The sequence below is a fragment of the Lissotriton helveticus genome, chromosome 9, assembly GCF_964261635.1.
Source record: "Lissotriton helveticus chromosome 9, aLisHel1.1, whole genome shotgun sequence".
Lineage (NCBI taxonomy): Eukaryota > Metazoa > Chordata > Amphibia > Caudata > Salamandridae > Lissotriton > Lissotriton helveticus.
Genome location: NC_136070.1, coordinates 1288656009 through 1288675751, shown reverse-complemented (window position 1 = coordinate 1288675751; position 19743 = coordinate 1288656009). Strand labels below are relative to the sequence as shown.

Below are 19743 nucleotides of genomic sequence, written 5' to 3'. Positions count from 1 at the left end.
AATGAGGAACACCCGGAAGGTCTCAAATGAGGAACACCCGGAAGGTCTCAAATGAGGAACACCCGGAAGGTCTCAAATGAGGAACACCCGGAAGGTCTCAAATGAGGAACACCCGGAAGGTCTCAAATGAGGAACACCCGGAAGGTCTCAAATGAGGAACACCTGGAAGGTCTCAAATGAGGAACACCCTGAAGGTCTCAAATGAGGAACACCCTGAAGTTCCACAATAGAGGACACAGAAGGGGGAAGAGGCAAGAAAGTGACATCTGCACACATGGGCGGAGCTCATACACGCACTCTGCGCTGTCACTTCTGTGTCTATTTGGAGTCGGTGCTGAACAGTACAACACCACCTTCTGTCGTACAGAAGCCCTGCTGCAAAATTCTCCCGATCCAATATGGTGTCTGTAGTATATTTCAAGGTGAGGAATCTGTGGTTAGAGTATCCACCAGAGTGAGCATTACCAAAGGTAAGGGGCTTCTTCTAGGGGGCACAGTGTCTTTCCCTTTCTGTGGTGCACTCCCAAGTTTGTGGTTATTAAAATGAGAAACATCCGATCAATTCTCAAGTCCGCTGGTTGGGAGATACTGGGAGGTCAGGAACATACCTTCAAAGGCACTAATTACAGAACAGCACATATTAGACTCACTCTGTGATCTTGAACCCTCCAATCTATGCCCTTTAATGCCCAACTGTTGTTTCCCTTTATCCCCCCTCACATTCAAATTGAGTGGGGTAGTTGAACGGTGATTAACTTCTCATAGCATCGCTCTTGGCAGGAACAGGCATTTAATCGTTCTACAAAAAGTTGTTCATCGCCTCTTCAAAGGCTTCACCATGGTGATGGGAAAGGGGGAGAACCTGGCCAAACAGAATTAATGACTGTCCAGGCTCTTTGCCAGAGATAAACTACTGTTTGTAACATGCCCGGCTGTTGATCATATGCTTTACATACTCCTAGCACTAAGTGTTGCTCGTGAACATTGCAAACTGGGTTTCTGTGAAGTCGTTTCTCGTGTCAAGCTACCATGACTCCTCCCTGAGACGAACCATGCACCAAGAGAAATATCTCACCTCAGATCGTGTATTACCCCAGTGGGTGAGGGAATTAAGTAGAGTGGAGTGAAGCAAGACAGTATACGTGTGCTGGGACATTGGGAATTATATTGTGTATGTGGTGTAATAGCATCCGAAGCATTCATAGCAACATGACAACCAGGGTCGTTTTGGTGAAGTATTTGTATTTTTCCTCCCTTTTGTTTTGTTGGTATAAATAATTGTATTTTCGCGATGCAGAAACTTTGTAATGAATCTGAGAGTGACTGAAGGGCATTTGCCAAAGCTTCAACCTGCTGTTGAAATTGGAAGAGCTGATTTGTATCCCACATGTTGTCAAGTAATGTTCACATTCTTTCTGTTTTACTTTGTATATTACATGGCACTGTGTATCGCTGGTCACATTTACCCGATGGTTAATTTTCAGATTGTCACTATTGAATTTTATGTTGTGCCTTAAGTTCTTGGTAGGCATTTCCTCTTGACTGAGTGTTCCAGCTGTTCTCTTCTTTGGTCTGCTCGGTTAATGGTGATTAGGCACTGCATGTTGAAAGGCAATGTTCCTCTGCAATGTTTACATCTAACTCAACACAGATCTTTCTTTGATTGGTGACATTTCTTCCTTGTCTGATGTTCACTTTCATTCCATGACTTCTGGCTGCATTCCTACCACTGTTAACCCTCTTGTCTTCCCTGTTTGTTCCATGACCAGAGCACAGCCCTGTTTAAGTGTATTCTGATCCGGCAGAGTTGGTAGGGTGGCACCTGGTAGCATCCATCGGACCCTGATTTAAGGCTCAACAGTTCATCCAGGATGACTCTAAAATCTTGTAGGTCCACACCTTGTGAAAAAACCCCGGCAGTAAAAACCTATTTAAAGAGAAAACATTTTAAGAGCTGTTCTTTTCTCTGGAAATAATATAGGAGTTTTCCTCTTGCGGTTTCTTCCAATGCTCGATCTTTCATTTGTCTTTTATTAGAGGCGGGACCAATCTTGTGCAGAAACACCCATTATTGGAGTGTTTATTTTCATGTGGAAGCCATACCATGGTCCAGTCTACAGTCTAGCCGAAACCAAAGAAGGTCTTTTATGGAGGGATCTAAAGTCTGACTGCCCGGTGGGCTCTGTGGAGCAGCTGTTAATAAAAAGCTGCATCCTCCACTCCGTTAGCTTAAGGAAGCAGCGTCTTAATGATGATGGCCAGACTCCAGTAAGGGTCTTCGTGATTGGGTGCCTTGTCGGTCAGGCTACCTGGGAGATTGTGCAACGATCGGCGCTTGCAGATCCGTGTCCCTTTGAATCGAACCCAAGGTGCAAACCAGGTGCCACCAGAATAGTGTCCCGGTAAAACTTCAGCTAGGAATCTTGCACGTGGTGTCACATGCCCTTGAAATGTCCATAATAGGTCTGTGGTGGCCCGTGCACTGGGTGTGGTTGCATGGAGCAAGTGGGGCCCCAAATATTGGTCATCTTTGGGGTGTGTCTGGGCATCCCTCTTCAAGCAGCAGTATCATGTAGCTCTTCTGTCCTCTGCGTTTTCTCATCTTGCCCGTTTTTCAGTCACTTCCCAAAAACCCACTGAAGTTTGTCTGGTCAAATGCCAAAACAATTTTTAAAAAAAAGAAAACCTTGTCTTTTAATCATTTACAATTAGTATTTCAAAACACTAAATCAGGGCACCGCAATCCCGAACACCTCCCCCCGAAGTGCCAGCGTCCTGGCGTCATCGGTCAGGCACCCCCCCGTGCAGACAGAAAGTCAAAGCCGAGATGAGGACCCTGACAAGACGGCGGAGAGAGGAGCCAAATTACCCAAACTGTCCATTGACAACTCAAAGGTAATTTTGGAGACTAAGGCCAGAAACCGTGTACGTAACTGCTCAAGGGAAATGTTGCACCTCGGGTGGAATGGGGTTTGGCGATATTGCTGCTCTGCAGTCCGTGGGTGGATGCACAAACAGGCCTCGTCTGGAGCACCCCCTGTGCATCGAGGACGTGGCCTTGTTAGGAACGTGCTTGCTGGTCCCATCAGTTCCTTGGCATGCGTCACCTGCACATTTGACTACTTTTGTATGTAGGAGTAAAAGAATGAAGCAAACCCTTTGTTCATATTTACTAATGAGTTCTTGATTGAGGTCATGTGCCTGGCTGCTTCGACCTCCGAAGTCATGATACGTTTTATTAAAAGGCAAATCTTTTGCTTTTCCAAATTGGCTTCTGATGCATGAGTTTTGTCTCCTGAAACAATTGTGTTAAACTTTCAGTTAAAAAGTATTCTCTGCTGCCTGTTTCCCTTTTTGCCTGAACCCTAAATGCTCTGTTAGCTCAACTAGACTGAAGACGTGTTATGTATCGAAGCTCTCTGTACGCTGTGCACAAAATGCAAGTTATCCTGTCGCTGTCTCCCCTTTTCTAGTCCACTCCGAAGTCCTCCAAGAGCAGCCTGAAGAAGGACGGGGCGAAGAGGAAAATCAACATGAGCGGCTACATCCTGTTCAGCAGTGAGATGAGAGCGGTGATCAAAGCGCAGCACCCAGACTACTCCTTCGGGGAGCTCAGCCGGCTGGTGGGCACTGAGTGGAGGAACCTGGAGGCGGTCAAGAAGGCAGACTACGAAGGCAAGTCCTTCATCAAAACTAGAGTTTGTTTTCAAAATCTGTGTCTCATGTTCCTTGTAGACTCGTCAACACAGAACGTGTACATAAAATTCCACCTGTAGCTGGACAAAGATGAATAACCTCCAAATAGGAGAAATGTGAGCGATCAGGTTCACAAAGAAAACTTCTTTAGGTGAAGTAGCAGATTCAAGACCTTGTATATGAGGAGGGGTCGCCAGTAGGTAGTTATAGTTAGGACCTAGTTTCCAAAGGAAAAGCATTTTTTGACTTGCCTACATCTTTGGCGCTGCTTGACGATTCTTCACAAGATTTTCCAATGAAAGTGTCAAGTTGGGTCTTAATGTGCATGGAAAGTTTCGAGGTGATCCATCAAGCGGGAGCCAAAAAAAAAGGGGGCATAAAAAGTGCATTTCCCACGTTAATTCCCGTAGGAATTTTAGACCGATCTACACCCCGAACTGCTGGAGGGAATTCTACTAAATTTGGCAGAAAGGTCGCTCTTGGTCCTGAAAGTGGCTTTTTTTGTTATTTAGTGTAAATCCATTCTGTAGTTTTAATGTGAAGTAGTTATATCTTACTTCACATAAAAATTAGGAATTCACTGAAAAAACAAAGATTAAAGGGACGTTATATTGGTAAAAAAACATACCATTTGTCATTGTAGAACCTACAGCTCGAACCGCTGTATGGAATTGCACCACATTTGGCAGAAATGTAGATGTTGCGTAGATTGTGCTTTTTGTTATTTGTTGCAAATCCGTTCAGTAGTTTTTGTTAAATTAAATCCGAACAATATAGTGATATATCTTGCAGTGGATATTTTGTGATGATCGCGGTTAAATCGGGTCTATTTCACAGTAAAGCGCAAATGCACACACCAATGAGACTGCTCTGATAGGCTGGGCGCAACCTGAACAGAAAGTTGAGGCCACCATTTTATTGATCGGGAACAGTTCCGGGGCTGAAAATTGGTGTCAAAGCTAAGATAAGGGGTCTGGCTGGAGATACTCTGAGCCCATGTTTGAGTAATGAGGGTATTATTGACACAGGTTTTGCTTCCACTCAGATACTCATGCACCCACTCACTTACCCATACACTCACTCACTTACCCATACACTCACTCACTTACGCATACGCTCACTCACAAACTCGGTCACAGACCCTCTCAAAGACTTATGCACTCAGTCAATCACTCATACACCCACTCACAGACTCACTCAGATATACACGCACCCACTCACTCAGACTTACGCATCCACTCACAGACCCACCCAGACACTCGCCATCCCAGTCACAGACCCACTCAGACACTCATGCATGCACCCACTCACTCACCCCCTCAGACTTATGCTCTCACTCACAGACCCATTGAGACCCTCATACACCCACTCACAGGTCCACTGACACTCGTACACCCACCGACTCACTCAGACACTCACACACCCATACAGTCACTCACAGACCCACTCACAGACTCACTCAGATATACAGGCACCCACTCACTCAGACACTCACACACCCACTGAGACACTCACTGACCCATACAGTCACTCACAGACCCACTGACACTCGTACACCAACCGACTCACTCAGACACTCACACACCCATACAGTCACTCACAGACCCATTGAGACCCTCATACACCCACTCACAGGTCCACTGACACTCGTACACCCACCGACTCATTCAGACACTCACACACCCATACAGTCACTCACAGACCCACTCAGAGACTTAAGCGCCCATTCACTCATACACTGAGACCCACACGCCCACTTATAGAACCACTCAGACACTCCTAGTAATATATCCACTGAGACCCTCATACACCCACTCACAGGTCCACTGACACTCGTACACCCACCGACTCATTCAGACACTCACACACCCATACAGTCACTCACAGACCCATTGAGACCCTCATACACCCACTCACAGGTCCACTGACACTCGTACACCCACCGACTCATTCAGACACTCACACACCCATACAGTCACTCACAGACCCATTGAGACCCTCATACACCCACTCACAGGTCCACTGACACTCGTACACCCACCGACTCATTCAGACACTCACACACCCATACAGTCACTCACAGACCCACTCAGAGACTTAAGCGCCCATTCACTCATACACTGAGACCCACACACCCACTTATAGAACCACTCAGACACTCCTAGTAATATATCCACTGAGAGACGCACTCACCTTGGACCTTCTTACGATGGCAGCTGGAAAGCCTCTGACCGATGGTTTGAGAATTTCCAACCTACATGGAGTGTTTAAACTCAGACTGCCCTATTAGGATGACAACAGTTGGAGTTTAAACCGGGGGAGGTGGGGGGGGGGGGTGGGGGGGGGAATCCGTCTCATTTCGGAACTGCACCACAATCCCTTAAGGACTGCGTTTCTGCCGTCAGGATTATGATGTTGGTGTCCAACAGCAAATCCATGTCGGCCTTTCTGACATGGATTGGCTGTTGGAAACAGACGCTGGGGCCTCCAGCAGGGACACCCTGGCCTTCGGCATTTGGTCCAGGGGGCACCTCAACATCCCTGCACGGTGCCTGCCACGCAGTGCAGGGATGTGTACAAACATCCATTTTTCAATAGGAGCCGATGCTGCGGTCAGTTTGTCTGCTGAACAAGCTCCAATTGAAAAATGGAAGTTTGCGGTCGCATCCTAAGGGGATAGTCGAAACTGCACGCTAAGGTCAGGTGGTTCCTTCCCCGAAATTATCGGTCAGAGGCAACTCCGACCACCATCGTAATTAGGCCCATAGTCACAGACCCACTCCCCCACTGAGACATGCACTTAGACACTCATGTATCCACTTACAGATCCAGTCAGACAGTTCTACTCTTGCAAATGCGCTCATGCTCCTAATCACAGATTGAGAGAGTCATGCAACGAACCACAGACACATTGAGAGACTTGTGCACCCACTCATGGATGCACAGAGACAGTCAGGCAGTTTGTTACAGAACCACTGATAGGCTGATGCACCATCTCACAGATACACTCAGATACTTATACAGTGAAAGACAGACTTACTGACACAGTGATGCATGCCATCACAGATTCCACTGAAAGAGTTGTAGGAAAGGGCCCCTTTTATGCATGGTTGACCCCCACTATTTCCTGATGTTGATGCTCTTTTACTAAGTGCGCCCTGGGTTACTGCCAACCAGGTACCCAGGGCCAGTGTTCTTTCCCTAAACTGTACTGTTGCAAGCCCAGTTGGAAACTCTCTGACCACATGTAAGTCCCTTGTAAAAAGTACCAGTGGTACCAAGAGCACTGTGACCAGGGAAGGCCTCGAAAGGCTGTAGCACATATAGTGGCACCCTTAGAGGCCCTGTACCTTAAACCAAGCACACACACACTCGCACACACTCACACATACACACTCTCTCTCACTCTCACTCACTCACTCGCTCTCACTCACTCTCTCTCTCACTCTCTCTCTCACTCTCTCACTCTCTCACTCTCTCACTCTCTCACTCTCTCACTCTCTCACTCTCTCACTCTCTCTCTCTCTCACTCTCTCACACTCTCACTCTCTCACTCTCACTCTCTCACTCTCTCACTCTCTCACTCTCTCACTCTCTCACTCTCTCACTCTCTCTCTCTCTCTCACTCTCTCACACTCTCACTCTCTCTCTCTCTCTCTCACTCTCTCACACTCTCACTCTCTCACTCTCTCACACTCTCACACTCTCACTCTCTCACTCTCTCACTCTCTCACTCTCTCACTCTCTCACACTCTCACACTCTCACTCTCTCACTCACTCTCACTCTCTCTCTCTCTCTCTCTCTCTCTCTCACTCTCTCACTCTCTCACTCTCTCACTCTCTCTCTCTCTCACTCTCTCTCTCTCTCTCTCTCACTCTCTCTCTCTCTCACTCTCTCTCTCTCTCTCACTCTCTCACTCTCTCACTCTCTCACTCTCTCACTCTCTCACTCTCTCACTCTCACTCTCTCACTCTCTCACTCTCTCACTCTCTCACTCTCTCACTCTCTCACTCTCTCTCTCTCTCTCACTCTCTCACTCTCTCACTCTCTCTCTCTCTCTCACTCTCTCACTCTCTCACTCTCTCACTCTCTCACTCTCTCACTCTCTCACTCTCTCTCTCACTCTCTCACTCTCTCACTCTCTCACTCTCTCACTCTCTCACTCTCTCTCTCTCTCTCTCACTCTCTCACTCTCTCACTCTCTCACTCTCTCACTCTCTCACTCTCTCTCACTCTCTCACTCTCTCACTCTCTCACTCTCTCACTCTCTCACTCTCTCACTCTCTCACTCTCTCACTCTCTCACTCTCTCACTCTCTCACACTCTCACACTCTCACACTCTCTCACTCTCTCACTCTCTCACTCTCTCTCACTCTCTCACTCTCTCACTCTCTCTCACTCTCTCTCTCACTCTCTCACTCTCTCACTCTCTCACTCTCTCACTCTCTCACTCTCTCACTCTCTCACTCTCTCACTCTCTCACTCTCTCACTCTCTCACTCTCTCACTCTCTCTCTCTCTCACTCTCTCACTCTCTCACTCTCTCACTCTCTCACTCTCTCACTCTCACTCTCTCTCACTCTCTCACTCTCTCACTCTCTCACTCTCTCACTCTCTCACTCTCTCACTCTCTCACTCTCTCTCTCCCTCTCTCTCTCTCTCTCACTCTCTCACTCTCTCACTCTCTCACTCTCTCACTCTCTCACTCTCACTCTCTCACTCTCTCACCCCCCCAGGCAGCTTGTTTTGGTGCAGAGAAAAGTGAAGCGTCGACTATGACCCACTGCCTAGCCACCCCTAAACAAGCAGAGCGCACTGTACCACTGGTGAGGGTACAGGTGCATGAGCCCTGTACCCCTACAGTATCTAAGTCCATCCTTAGCCATTGTAAGTGCAGTAAAACCATAAGGAGTATATTGTCTGGGAGTTTGTCCTTACAAACTCCACAGCACCACAATGGCTTTGCTGAAACCTGGGTAGTTGGGTATCAAACTTCTTAGCACATTAAACCCACACTGTGCCAGTGTGGGATTTAATGAAAAATGCACTCATTGGGCATCTTAGAGATGCCCCCTGAAAAACAACCTAAATCTAGTGGCCAGGCTGAGTGGCTGCTCACCAGCTGCCCCCACCAGCCATGTTTCTGGACCCTGGGTCAAGAGCCCCCCCGCTGTTGGTGTCTGGAAACAAAGCACATCCTGGGCAGAGGTGCCAAGCCTCCTCCCCTGGGATGGGCAGGGTCCACAAAGTGGGAGCTTCAAAGGCTTGCGGTCTTTGTGAGCTTCCCCAGCCATTTGCTGCTCCCAGCAACTGACCTCCACCAGTTCTGACCCCCACTTTGGGCGGGAGAATCAGCAGGAAAACCAAAAGAGGAGCAGAGGTATGCCCACCTCTGCCAACCCCACCCCTCAGGTGGGGGAGGCGAGGTGAAGCACAACTCGGTCCCCGCCATGTTTAAGATGGGGGGGGGGACCCAGCCATCCAGAGTGAGGCTTATGTCCCCTCTCACTGGTGGGTGGCATAATATTGGGTGTACCCACCCCAAGGAAGGGACCCATTGGTCCCAGCATGTACCTCCCCTAAATCTAGTATTTAGGGGCAACCCCGAACCCTGCCTCCTCAGACAAGAAGAAACCAGAAGAAGGACCGGAGAATTGTGCTGAAAGATGAAGAGGAGGACGCCAACTGACTTGGCCCCAGCCCTACCGGCCTGTCCTGACCTCGACCTCCTCCAGTAGAATTCCGTCATGTCCTGCAGCCAGCAGCCCCGCAAAGCCCGGAGGACCTGCCCTGCCTTTACTGAAAAGGCTTTCTCCTGTGAGCACCAGATTTGCTCACCAACATACTCTGGCTCAGGCTAAATCCGCTAGTCTGCACCACTCTGCACCCGACGCCCACGGCCTAAGTTTGAGTGGCCCAACACCACAAGGAGGTCTCCCCAGCGATCCTAACCTGGGATCTGATGATCCCTAACCTACCTCAAGTCTCCCGACGCCGCCTGCAGCCTCTAGCTGGAGGGTACACTAGACCACGACCGGAGCTGCCAAGAAAAACCACATGCCAAAAGACACCCCTGCACCCAACACCCCACGGCCTTGGGTGGCCCAACCAACGGTGTCTCAGCATCCCCCAACATCCCAACTTACCTTCCAACCGGTTGTCGCCTCCTGAAGATCTTCATCCCGAACCTGCAGTGTCGGAGGAACCCGGAGCTCCCCATTGAAAACAGGGCAGAGGACGCCAAAACAGCACCCTGCACCCAGCCACCCCGGTGCTGCTGCTGCGGGTGCACTTTGTGTGCTAACTCGAACCCTCCTTTGCCCTGAGCTTAACTCCAGGAGCTTTGCTCCCTCAACCTTGTGGCCTGTTCGTGAGCAGTCACCAAACGGAAGCCCCCATTGCATAACATTGGGCCTCCGCACCCGCCTGCCCTAGTGCCGCTGAGGGTGCATCCTTGACCCTGGGGGAACCCTTGTTCTAACCCCAGAAACTCAACCCTCAAGACAGTCTACTTACCTGAAAAACAATGACCCCATTTTTCCCCATAGGATTGCCTCAACTGTTTTTCCTCCAATAAACTTCCAAGTGTGTGGGTGTTTTGTATTTCAACCTAAGAAACTGCATTTTGATAAAAACTGTTTTACTCACCTTTTATCCAGGAAAGGTCTTTGAGGGATATCTAGGCATAGCACACCGAGTAGAAAAAGTAAACTGCAAAATAACTTAAAGTAATTGGAGAGCAACTAAAATGTAATGTCAACTGTTTCTGAACACTTGACCTCCCTGTTACTGCATTTAACTACATTCAGCTGTATTCCATGAGAAAAGTATTATTATACTTACCTGCACCAAGTCTGGCTTGGTTCTAAAAATAAAATGCAACAAAGAAATATTTTTATACAAAACAATTGGTGAGAGGTCAGTCTTTGCATTTGTGAAATCATTCCTTGCCTGTGTGTGTACAATAAATGCTTAACACTACCCTCTAATAAAGCTTTACTGCTCGCCCACACTACCACAAATAGAGAGTAAGGTATTATCTACTTTTACCTCTGCAAGGCTTTGGGGATCCACTGGACCTTGTGCACATTATATCTTGCTTTGGTATAGTATATTCAGAGCCGGCTTCCGACAATTGGCTTTTTAAAAACACTTAGAAATTCACTGGGAAAAAAAACAAAGGTTACAGGGATGTTATAGTAAGGAAATAGAATTTTAAAAAACTTGGCCATTCAGGTTACAGGGACATTATAATTAGGCTGACATTTCTCTTGTACGTAACCAGTGGAATTCAGCGGTAATGCTAATTATTACTCGCACCCCCGCAATGCACTGCTTATGACTTAACATATTACATCACTCCTGACATGATCAGTGACATCATTCATGATCTCATCCACAGAATTTCTGATGCACCCACTCACACCCCAATATAACCTTTCATACACCTACTCCAACTTCCACAGTACCATCCTCAAAACCATTGACACACCCACACCAGTGCTTCCACACCCACTCACTGATTCATAGGTCTACACACAAATCCACTCAGTCACCCATACAGCCACTCATAATCCATCTCACTCACTAATATAGTCACAAATATATTCCACTCATACACCCATACAGCAACTCACACACTGTCAGTCACCCATAGAGCTACTCCCACAACTACTCACTCAACCATAGTCAATGACAGACACTTAATCACGTATTCATGCAGATACTAACATCTACTTACCTATACAGTCACTGACACAAGCTCACTCGCCCATACAGTCACTCTCACTATCGCTCGCACAGTCATTCATATACTCCAACACTCACCTATACTGCCTTTCACACATGCTGCTACTCACCCATATACCACTGACACATCCTTTTACTCAATGACACACTCATACAGCCTCTCCACAGATGCACTCATTAACCCATACAACCACTGACTCACCCACTCACTCACTCACTCATCCATACAGGCAGTCACACACACCCTTACCCACCCACACACACACATTCATACACCCATACAGGTGCTCAGACAGCCAATCAATCACCCATACAGCCATAAACGTACCCACTCTCCAACCCATACAGCCACTTGGGCACCATCTGACAGACTGATACAGACCTTCACATGACCGAGTCACTCGCCTATACATTCACTGAGACACCTAATCACTCACTTATACAGTCAGTCACGCACCTACTGAATCAACCATACAGGCACTCATACACCCACTGATTCACCAATACACCTTTGTATATATATTTAACACTCATAACAATTTTAACAAGCATTTGCAATGCAATAGGTCTCGCATTAGGAAAGTTTGAGCTATTGGTATTGTAAATGACAATTTTTTTATTTATGTGTTGGTTTTGAAAATAGCGAAAGTAATAGCTTTGTCATTTACAATGCCAATACTTTTAACTTTTGCAAATGTGACACCTATAGCATGACTTAGATGTATTGATATTACAAATAACAATGGCTTTTCATTTTTTTTTAAATTAATACCTAAATAAAAGTTATTGTAATTTATAATGGCAATAGCTTAAACTTTTGTAAATAACTTTTGTGAAGATTATGTTCAGTGTATTTTATTGTGACAAAAATCCAAAAACAGAAGTGAAATATTAACATCTTTTTGTGACATTTGTAATAAAGCTTGAAACATTGAGAGAACATATTTGAACCAGTTGTTGTTGAAAGGTTGCACAGATTGATGCTGTGGTGGCGCTGAGTGATGTTGTGGTGCTGACTGCTAGAGGGACCCTTAAGCTCACCGACATTTAAGAAAATCCTTTTCACGAGGTCATAGGGGAAAAACATGGTCTTTGTCAATGACTGGGGAAGGAGGAGCGTGACTGCATGGATTGGCACTGGAGTGCTGGGGCTGTGAGAGTCTGGGGAAGGAGGAGTGTGGGGGCTGCGAGTTTGTGGGGAAGGAGTAGCGTGACTGCACAAAATGAGACTGTAGGGTGGGGGGATGTGAGTGGCTGGGGATAGAGCAGTATGATGTCACGATACCAGACATGAGAATCCAGGGCCAGGGAGTAAGAGGACGCAATACAAGAGTTGAATGAGAATTTAGAAGTGTAATGGCACAGCATGAGACTGGAGGATGAGGGGTCTGGGAGTGCCTAGGGACGGAGACGTGTGACTGCACCGGTATTAGGCTGGAGGGTGGGGGGGCATGTGAGAACCTGCAGACGGAGGGGTGTGATGGCATAGCATGAGACTGGAGGTTTGAGGACTGGGAGTGCCCAGGGTTGGGGGAATGATGACACCGTATGAGAATGGAGAGTTGGGCCCTGAAAGTATCTTGGGTTAAAGGCGTGGGTTGGCAGTGTGGGGAGCTTTAGCGCCTGCAAGGATGGCGAAGTCGCAGTAAGAGTCTGGAGGCTCAGGGGCCAGGGAGTTTCTGAGGAAGGAGGGCGTGACGTTGTGGTGCGATCCTGGAGGGTGAGAGGCTTGGGCACCTCCAGAGACGGCAGAGCGTGATGCACAACATGAGTCTTGAGGGTGAGGACCTGGGAGAGTCCTGGGATGGAGGAGTGCAATGGTACAGTGTGTTCATGGGGGGTGCGTGGGGGGAGGGGCTTGGGAGTGTCTTTGGGTGGAGTGGTGTAATGTTGCAGTACAAGCCTGGAGGGTGAGGGAATTGGGCACCCATAGGGATGGAGGAGTGTGATGTCACAGCATGAGCCTGGAGGGTCAGGGGCTGCATAAATAATCACCTGGCCAATGCTGGTTTGTCTTGAAGCTTGCACATTGAAAAGAAGTGTATCCTTTTGATTGGCGGTTTTAATGCATTCCATAAAGAAACAAAGAATTTAGCTAAATGCAAGTTAACGTGTAAACCAGTTTGGGACGACTTTAAGTTCCCTTTCGCTTACTCCCAAACGTTGACACGTATGGCCGAGCTCTAACGACCACTGTTTGCGGCGTGAGCACAGCCCCGCAACTGAGGAGCAGGGAGAACGAAGACTAGCATTCGGAGCAGTGGCAGCAAAAGGATGTATGCAGCCTACCCCTGCAGAGCACCTTCTCATATAACTGTACGTGTGCAAGGCGACAGTATAGTACATGGCGGCACGACACATAAAAAGATACCGAAAGGTGACGGCACACTCTCCGGTGCAATACCCCATTCCCCAGGAAATACCAGGGAAGCCATTAAACTGCTGGAAACTCCCCGGAGAAAGTCTTTTCATCAGGGCAGATATGCACTGCACAGGAAGTGTTGGATGCGGCCACAGGAAACTACGCACTGACACAGAGTAGTACAGGTCGGGTGGCTTTGGTTTGCGGAAGGTTAATCCCCAGCATCGGTCCCTGTTGCGTGTTTCACACTGTTCTTCCTGCTGCTTCAGGACGCCGATCGCCAAAGTGGTCGGTGAAGGGAGGAGCCAGTTAATGTAGAAGGGACGCATGCAGCAGCTCGGCATGCTGTGAAAACCAGCATCACACCGCAAGAAAAGACAGATGGCGGAGAAGTGCAATAGAAAAAGGGGCGGATGAAAAAACTGAGAACTTAGTGTCAAGCAAACACCCGCACATAGAGTATGTTGGGGTATGTCCTGAGGGTGAAATAGACGCAAATCACAACAAAAACATCATCAGTAACGACCACGACAGGGAGGCAGCGGCCATGAGACACGCTCTGTGGAGGGGGAGGGGCGAGCAAGACAGAGGCAGAGCGAGCCAGGGAGGAGGAGACATGTGTGTCCGTCATTGTTTAGCATTAATGGCGTGCCGCCCAGAAGAAAAGCAACGCCGGGCAGCCTGTGTTTCAGATTAGGAGTGCTGCGACTTTAAAAAAAGATACACTCCATCGCAAGTTAAACAAGCTACTAACAAGACAGTTCGCCTGTTTCAAACTTCGTCCTGGATGACGGTAGAAGCTCAACCCGCTCCCGCTGCCCGTCCCTGAAGTGTTGTGTACCTGGGTCTGCTGTCCTCGGCACCCCTCGGCTCCCGCACCCGGCGCACGTTCATGCTGGCATTACCGAGGCTCGGCGTCTCGGATTTGACCTCGTGAGCGCGACTCTGCCATGCGCTTAGGAAAACGAAACCTAAGAGCCACATGCGCGCTCACGAGGTCAAATCCGAGAGCCACGACGGAAAGCGCGTGCACCTCCCCAGTCCCAGCGCGTGCACCCCCCCATATACAAATACTAAAAGTATACTAAAGTATACACGAGGTCGGTTCGCTACGCTCGACCTAAAAACACTCAGTCACTGGATGATGTCACCAATGATGTCACTGACCATGTCATGAGTGATGTAATATGTGAGGTCATAAGTGGTGCATTGCTGGGGCGCAAGTTATATCTAGCTCAGTTAACTGTAACTGCTGAATTTCTTTGGTTTTGTACAAATAAAATGTCAGCCTAATTAGAACGTCCCCGTAACCTTTGTTTTTTTCAGTGAATATATATATTCAGTGGAAAAAAAGAAAGGTTACAGGGACGTTCTACTTAAGCTCATATATATATATATATATATATATATCCTAGTCGAAAGGAGTTTCATTTATTTGCATGTATGTCACCTCTGCCATTTTTATTACGGGGAGCGGCTTAACCATGAAAATGCTAAATTAATGGCTCTGCATCTTTGTTACAAATTGCTTAGACGTCCAGCTCTTCAACGCATGGTTCCCATTCAAGGCATTAAGAAAGTATCACCTTTAAAAAATCCCTACGGAGTTATCACTGTTTATGGAGACCTTCTGTCAAAGGATTACCATCTCATTAATAAATGTTTTCCTCAAAAATATTCAAGGTGGAACCTCAATAAATGTAATAAGTTTTATTAACGAACATTCTGCTACAGAGTAGTACTTAATCACATTACAATTGCTAAGCCTCACTGCCTCCTGCCCCAAGATTTTTATTCTTGTTGGGGTTACGGTTTTATTGTCCAGTGAAAGGCACACAAGGGGAATATCTCTCACTGGACGACCGTCATTACCCACGTTTGCAGCAGAGCTTCCTGGGTCACTGTTGGAAATGGAAAGCAAGATTACGATGTTCTTGTGACTGTTGTGTACGTTTGTTACATTCTACTTAACCTTGGTCCCAGGGAACCATCGCCACTCTGTTGAAAAACATTTGATATTATTTAATAAAACTCTCTTATCTGTGTGCACCTTTTACAGAGCGGGCAGCAAAGGTTGCTGAGCAGCAAGAGAGAGAGCGAGCAGCTCAGCAGGCGCAGCAGCAGCAGCAACAGAACGCAGCCTCTCCCCGAGCAAGTACTCCGGTCGGTGCCCTCATGGGGGTCGTGCCCCCTCCCACTCCTATGGGAATGCTGAATCAGCAGATTACCCCGGTTTCAGGTAAAGGGTCCCCTGCCTCCGTGCTGTAACCGCAGGAGCGGTTCCTCCGTTGGCCAGTGTTGCGTTTGTGGGTAAACCCCGACAGGATGAGGAAGATTCTGTTCTGATGCCCTTTCAAGTCATGCTTTTATTTCAATATTTGGTTTGGGTCACTGCAGTATTACCGTTCTATCATAACCAAAAATGTATACTCTTCTAATTATTCTTTCCCACCCTCTGATGGTTTTGATTGAGTACATTTAATCTATACTATCCAGTGTATTCCTGATTCCTCCTACTGGATTATGTATGTATTGTAAAACTCACAATATTTCTTTGGATGTATCTGAATTCTAACGAGCGGAACTTGTATTAAGGCCTCTCTACATGTTCGTCGAGCGCAGTGGGTGATGATCTCGCACAGTCATGGTCCTGGTGCAAAGTCCCGTGGCAGCCACAGAGTTAGAGCTGAGGAGATGTGCAGGCCGTTGCCAGCAGCCAGCCGACACATGAGCTCTAAAGGTGCCGCTGATGTCATTGAAAGTGTTCCTCATGCAAACGTGCGCATCGGGCTTACGCTGCCTTGTAAGCCCTGGGTTAAGGCTGGCGAAGATTCACAGGCATGTCTGATGCCAGACCAAGCCGCTCGTAGCAAGCAGAGCTAGCTGCAGCAAGCTCTTCAGGAATGGAAGGGTTTGGGGTCCTGGATAGGTATAGCTGACGAGCCCTCATTAATGTGCACGATAAATGCAGGAACTAGACGCTGTGGCCAGCACAGCTAGCTTTTGGCAGATGGGGTGAGACTGAGGCAAACATTTTGGTGTAGCTTTCCACCGACTGAAAGCACTGGCAGAAGAGCGCTCATGGCCGGCATCGAAAGATCCAGGCCCAGTGTTTATTATGTGGCTGCCGTGCACCAAACTCCAGCTGGTAAATATTTAGGCAGCATTGCAAGGGCGTTCCACACTGAGGTGCAATCACAAACTCTGGGTGAAGGGGTGTATGTTAGTGGCTGGAATGCCTCAGTGCTACGCAGGGCCCATGCTGCAGACAGCGTCTGTGAAGTTTAATGCCAGGGACTCTGGCCTGCATGCCGCAAGGAACAGCAACCAAGAAGAATGACTCCTCAGAAACATTCATCTTTCCAGCCTCTACAAGAAGGGTTCAGAAGCCAGACAAAATCTATCAATTGAAACTAAGAGCATTAATCGTTGTTTTACTTTATTCAGCAAAGGTCAAGTCGCTTTTCCTGGAATTTCCAGAGTTTAGGTTGTGACACCCGATGACTGAACTAGGTGAAATAGTACAGGCAAAAGAAAAACCTCCTGAAATACTTGGGAATACAAAAGTGAGGAACCACCGTATGCGCCTGCACCCAAAACTAGCGTAAATGTAGATGACTTGGTGACTTAGCAGACAAAACCCAAGTGCAAACAGTACGGAAGAAATGAACCATCATAGGCAGCTCTGACATGTTGCTTCATGATAAAAGGGATACATGACTTCCTGGAAACCTTTTGATGTGGGTGTCAACCAGAAGTGTTTTCATTTTGGGTTTAAATTATTTTAGCAGAAAAGAAGGGGATTGTTGAGTGGAAATTCAGCTGCATGTGCCGGAACTGTTGTAGGAGGAGTAGGAGGGGGAATGGTGGTTTCTTTTTTAAGGAAGAGTTGTGTACAGAAAAAGCGCATGCAATTCTGCTTGGAAGTGTAAGCAGCTCAAGGACTGGTGGGTGGGGAAAGGCGCACCATAGGATTGGCACAACAGGAATACCCCAATCTAACTCAAGCCAGCCTCGTACCAGCGTAGGGGTCATCTGCATATGGTTCCTAAGAGGGTTGAGATAAGAAAAATAAGTGTATGTAAAAACTGAAAACGTTTGTGTGACTAATCATGATACTGATGTTTCAGGACATACGCCTTATGGGGAAGGTAGATCAACTGCTGGGCTTGTCATGTTTCACCCGCCGTGTACTTGTACATAAATGCCCCAGCGGGAAAACGCTACGGGGGATAAACAAATGTCGGTCACAGTGTGGATTGAAATGGAATGGAGCAATGGCTATGACGGGCACATTGATGGTCTTGGGTAAACTTGCTAAGAAAACATGGACTGTTCTCCCCCCGATGGCACTGGGTCTGCTACGGACCTACAGTATTGATAGAATCACCAATTGCAATCCCGGTAGCTGGGCGCAATGACTGAGCAAATGGATCGGGGGGGGCCTTACCACTAGAAGGGTCCTTAGGTACATTGGTGAGACTTTGGAGCTTGGAGATAGGTTGGACAGAAGGATGCCGGATTAAAATGCTCTGTACGTCCCACCACTCTTCCCCCACCCTGCTCACTTTTTAATTCCTGGTCTAGATTCATGTGGAATAACTGTTCCCGGTGTCATTCTGAGAGGAGTTTCAGGTTGTTGTCCCATTGGGGCACACAGTGGGCAAGTCCAACAGAGGCTGGCAGGATTTGGGTGGCAGTCGTCTAGTATGCAGTTGACAAGGATTTGACAATTACCAGTTAGAGAGAGGAATATTTTCATCTGAATACTGTCCATGCAGTCCAAGCTGATCTGTGGGTGGTCTAGAAATCTGCATTGAAAGAAAGATGACTTCCTACATCCAGCAGAGAGTGGGTTAGACAATGGAAAGGATTGGACGGCTACAGAATATGATTTTGATGTCAGAAGAGCAATACCTTTATGATCCCGGGAAAGAGCTTTTAAAGAAAACGAAAAGAAAATAATGAACGATGCTTCTCGAGTAATAGGGGCAGCCTTCCGATACCTAGTGAATGTACACTGTAGTAAGCACAAAATCATTTTTATTCTGACTCAGTAGGAGGGAGTTTTTACATTCACACATTGAATAACTTGGTAGGTAACACATTATATGGGGGTGATGCAGAAAATGCAACTTTACGCACTTTTACAGCAGACCCTATGATTCCCCAAGGGTACAAACGGACACATAACACGGATGACTTTGTCTAGAATATACCATTGAGGACCCTCCATCTCGGAAGGATATGTTGGGTTCCAGTATGACTGACTGTTGAAATAAGCACTGACAGTGGAGAATCTGAACAAAACACTGTCCTCCTGGGCTCCTGGCAGAACGTTGTAAGGAAGAAGGGGACCCTTTGCCTGCTGCAGTAGTCTCCCTACAGCAGGCTGTGGAGTCTTCCCTCAGTTTCTATTTTCAAGCTTGTTCGTGGCAGCAAACGATGTTTCTGCTCTATAGAGTGGCACGTCATGTGCCTCGTGGCCGCTGCTTTTTCTCAAAGTCACGTTCCAGCAAAGTAAAATATAAGGAATTTTTCAGAAATAGTTCTGTCTTGTTCAACACCAAACTGCAAAGTCAGCTACACTCTGTAAAGACCTTCTGGCTTTGACTGCTGCTCCTGTGGGAGATCCTTCTGCAGACTGCTCCTGTGAGAGATCCTTCTGCAGACTGCTCCTGCGGGAGATCCTTCTGCAGACTGATCCTTCGGGAGATCCTTCTGCAGACTGCTCCTTCGGGAGATCCTTCTGCAGACTGCTCCTTCGGGAGATCCTTCTGCAGACTGCTCCTGCGGGAGATCCTTCTGCAGACTGCTCCTGTGGGAGATCCTTCTGCAGACTGCTCCCTCGGGAGATCCTTCTGCAGACTGCTGCTCCTTCGGGGGATCCTTCTGCAGACTGCTCCTGCGGGAGATCCTTCTGCAGACTGCTCCTT

At 47.6% G+C, this 19743-nt stretch overlaps 1 protein-coding gene across 9 annotated transcripts in view; it reads left to right on the top strand.

Annotated features, from left to right (window-relative positions):
• Positions 1-19743, top strand: part of PBRM1 (polybromo 1) — a 298934-nt gene that overhangs the window by 239176 nt on the left and 40015 nt on the right. For 4 of the 9 annotated variants that reach the window (XM_078661902.1, XM_078661903.1, XM_078661901.1 and 1 more), the window contains exons 25-26: positions 3474-3675; positions 15867-16046. In XM_078661902.1, the coding sequence (XP_078518028.1) occupies positions 3474-3675; positions 15867-16046 (382 nt within the window). Of the gene's footprint in view, positions 1-2712; positions 2896-3473; positions 3676-15866; positions 16047-19743 lie in introns of all 9 variants that reach the window. The other 5 variants (XM_078661897.1, XM_078661900.1, XM_078661904.1 and 2 more) reach the window with 2 other exon arrangements.